This window comes from Alligator sinensis, unplaced genomic scaffold, assembly GCF_000455745.1.
Source record: "Alligator sinensis unplaced genomic scaffold, ASM45574v1 scaffold707_1, whole genome shotgun sequence".
Taxonomy (NCBI): domain Eukaryota; kingdom Metazoa; phylum Chordata; order Crocodylia; family Alligatoridae; genus Alligator; species Alligator sinensis.
The window spans coordinates 533162-536718 of NW_005842065.1; the positions used below are offsets into that span (position 1 = coordinate 533162).

Consider the following 3557-nt stretch of genomic DNA (forward strand, 5'->3'; position numbering starts at 1 on the left):
GGGGATTTGAAGGTGACTGCCCCTTTAAGAACCACAGCTGTGACTCTTAAAGGGGTAGTTACCCCCAAAATCCTGGTTGGGGTTGTAGCCCCACTCCCTGGTCTGCCTAGGCACAGCACCCCCTACAGACTCCCCCTTCCCTGAGCTTGGGGGCAGGGGGTACACAGCTGGCTGGGGCAGTGGGGGCAGACTGGGGGTAGGGACAAGGGAAGTGCTGAGGAAAGTGAGGCACAGGGCAGGGAAACTGCTTGCCCAGCAGGCAGCTGCAACAGTGGGGAGGGAGAAGGCAGGGGGCCTGGATGCCTGGGTTCTCTCCCAAGGCTGGGAGGGGAAGGTTAGGAGAGTGAGGACACCTGGGTTCTTTTCTCAGACCTGGTAGAGGAAAGAGATCTAGTGGTGTAGAGCTGGGGGTGGGGTTGGGGAGGGGAGCCCGGATGCCTGGGTTCTCTCCCACCCATGGAAGAGGACAGAGGTCCAGGATGTTCAAACAGGAAGGGCCTGGGAACCCGGATGCCTGGGTCCTCTCCACCCATGGAAGAAGACAGGGGTCCAGGATATTCGAAAAGGCAGGGCCTGGGAGCCCGGATGCCTGGGGTCCCTCCCAGTTCTGAGAGGAAAGTGGGACCTGGGGAGGGTTGGAGCAGGAGGACCTGGGAGCCCAGACGCCTGGATTCTCTCCAGCTCTTGGAGGGAAGTGGGATCTTATAGGTTATAGGGACCCAGATGCCTGGGTTCTGCTCCAGGTTGGAGAGTGGAGCCTGGGGGTTTAGAGCAGGGGGACTGGGAGCCCGGACACCTGGGTTCCATCCCAGCTCTAGGAGGAGACTGTGGTCTCGGGGGTTCCCTGCTGGGCTGATGACCCCCTTTCCCACCCCACAGCAGCTGTCCCCTTCCTGCTGTGCGAGCTGGGGCTGGTGCCCCCCGTGCGCCGCGGCTTCTACTGCAACGACAGCTCCATCCGGTACCCGCTGATGGCAGCCGAGACTGTGAGCGACGGTGCCCTTGTCTCCATCGGCCTCCTGCTCTCCGCCACCGCCGTGAGTCCCAGTGCCCCCCTACTGGACCCCCCCACCCAACCCCCCAGCACAGTGCCCCCAGAGGCACCCCCTTAGCTCTGTCTCCCAGAGCTGGTATTGCACCCAGGTGCCCTTTAGTCAGCCAAAGAAAGGCCTGGAACTGCAGATACCCTCTGTGAGGGGCATGAGAGGGGTTGAGGGGTCAGTAGGCCTCCTCGGTGGGTATAAATCCAAGGGCTCCCTGCTCTCAGCACCCCACATCTCCCTCCCCCCCTCCCCCAACAGATTGCCCTGGGTGAGAGCTACCGGGTGCGGCGCCAGGGCCTCGGCCCCCAGGCCTATGCACCGGCACTGTACAAAGAGCTTGGCGCCTTCCTCTTTGGCTGCACCGTGGGCCAGTCCCTGACCAACGTAGCCAAGGTGGCTGTGGGCCGGCTGCGCCCCCACTTCCTAGCCGTCTGCTGCCCTGACATGGCCCTCGTTGACTGCTCCCGGGGCTACGTGGAGGCCTACATCTGTACTGCCAGCCCCTCAGAGGAGAAGGAAGCTAGGTGAGGTGGGGGGCAGCCCTTTATGCCTGGAGGGGGCAAAGCTTGAGGGGGAGCGGAGCTATGTGCTTTGGGACCACCCCCCGTGAGAGTTGGCCCTTTAAGACTGGAGGGGGCAGAGCTAAACACTTGGGGGGGCCCCTAGTGGCCACAGAGGGGATGACAGCCTGGGGGTGGGGCCTGGATTTCCCCAGAATGATCCTGTCTCTGCCCCTTTAAGGCTGGCCAGGACAGCCCCACCGAGGGGGAGCAGAGGGGTGTTATGCCCCCCACCTCACCAGCAGGGAATGGGCTGGCCTGGTTTTTAACCCCCTCCTCCCCAGCAGGAAGTCATTCTACTCAGGCCACGCCTCCTTCGCCATGTACACCATGACCTACCTGGTGGTGAGTGTCCCTCCCTGCCTAGATGGGGGAAGGAGGCTACAGGGGTTAGAGCAGAGGGGGCTGGGAGCCCAAATGCCTGGGTTCTCTCCCAGCCCTGGGTCTTCAGGGGGTTATGATCTCTAGATCTTGGACGGTTATGGGGGGTGGTCAAGTGGTTAGAGCAAGGGGGGACTGGGAGCCCAGACACCTGGGTTCTGTTCCTAGTTCTGGGAGAGTGCTGGGTTGGTGTGGGGGACAGGTTGAGAGCCTGGACCCCTGAGTTCTTTTTCTAGATCTGGGGTGGGGAATGGGGTTTAGTGCTTGGGGGGGGCTGGGAGCCCAGACGCCTGGGCCCTAGTTCTGGGGTGGGGGGGGGGCTGGTGCTTGGAATGGGGTATCCAGACCCCTGGGTTCGCCAGAGGCAAATGGGGGAAACTGAGGCCCAGAAAAATGAAGGACCCAGGCATCCAGGCTCCTGCCCCGCCCAACCCACTAGACCCCACTCCCCTCCCCTCCCCCAGCTGAGGAAGGAAGCCAGGTGTCCTGCTCCCTCCCCCACAGTCAGTCCCTCCAGCTGAGCCAGGCCTCCCAGATGCCAGGGTCCATTGTTTGCTGGACACAGAGGCACCCTTTGTGCCTCCTAGGATGTGGGGGGAGGAGACAGGCAAAGGGGAGGGAGGAGGGACATCAAATGGGGGACCCTGGCTAAAGCTCTTTCTGTCCTAGCTGAGCTGGGAGGGGACAGGGTGTGGGTCTGGGGCAGAGTATAGGAGTGAAGGTGGGGGAGCCTGGGTGTGGGTGGGACCTAAGTCTAGGGTGGGGCTTGTGAGGAGGTAGGAGCAGGGCATGGGGGCCCTGTGTGCAGGGCATAGGGCTGGTGGTGGAGTCTAGTGGATGGGGAGCTGTGTGGGGCAGGGCCTAGGGCTGGGGGCAGGGCCTGTGAGATTGTGGGGCATAGGGCTTGGGGGCGGAACCTAGCATGTGGGGACAGATTGGGCGGAGCTTGGTGGCAAGGCCTAGGATGTAGGTGGGGCATTCGCCCTAGGGGCAGAGCCTGGTTTCCCAGTCCAGGGGGTCCCAGAGCTGCTCGGCTGAGGGGGCAGGGCCTGTGAGGCATCCCCAGAGTGGGTGGGGCTTAGAGGTGGGTACAGTGGGTGGGACATAGTTTGGTTGGAGATACTAGGATCTGGACACCAAGTGGGGGGGGCTTGGGCAAAGCCCCCCCCCCCCCCCCGTGTGCAGGTGTGGGGGGTGGGGCCTGTGCCTGCCCCGCTCCTCACTGAGGCCCTGCCCCCTCCCCTCCCCAGCTGTACATGCAGGCACAGGGGGCGGGACGGCGGGCACCACGGGCACTGCTGCAGGCAACACTACTACTGCTGGCACTGGGCACGGGACTGACCCGCGTGGCCGAGCACCGGCACCACCCAGCCGATGTGGCCGCTGGGCTGCTGCAGGGCATCCTTGTTGCCACCTGGGCGGTAAGGCGCCACCCCCAATCCCTTAGCCCCAACCCTGGTTGCATAGTCCCTCCCTTTCCTTAATGCTGCCCCCAGTCCTTTAGCTCCACCCCTGGTCCTTGGCCCTGCCTCTTGGTTCCTTCATCCTGCCCCCCTGGTCCTATGGTCCAACC

The 3557-nt window shown here is 63.5% G+C and overlaps 1 protein-coding gene across 7 annotated transcripts in view; it reads left to right on the plus strand.

Moving 5' to 3' along the window:
* Nucleotides 1-3557, plus strand: part of LOC102383543 (phospholipid phosphatase 3-like) — a 7657-nt gene that overhangs the window by 2197 nt on the left and 1903 nt on the right. For 2 of the 7 annotated variants that reach the window (XM_014519823.2, XM_014519824.2), the window contains exons 3-6: nucleotides 880-1037; nucleotides 1302-1567; nucleotides 1888-1948; nucleotides 3235-3405. In XM_014519823.2, coding sequence (XP_014375309.1) covers nucleotides 880-1037; nucleotides 1302-1567; nucleotides 1888-1948; nucleotides 3235-3405 — 656 coding nt within the window. The remainder of the gene's footprint in view (nucleotides 1-879; nucleotides 1038-1301; nucleotides 1568-1887; nucleotides 1949-3234; nucleotides 3406-3557) is intronic. The other 5 variants (XM_006023350.2, XM_025203959.1, XM_014519826.2 and 2 more) reach the window with 5 other exon arrangements.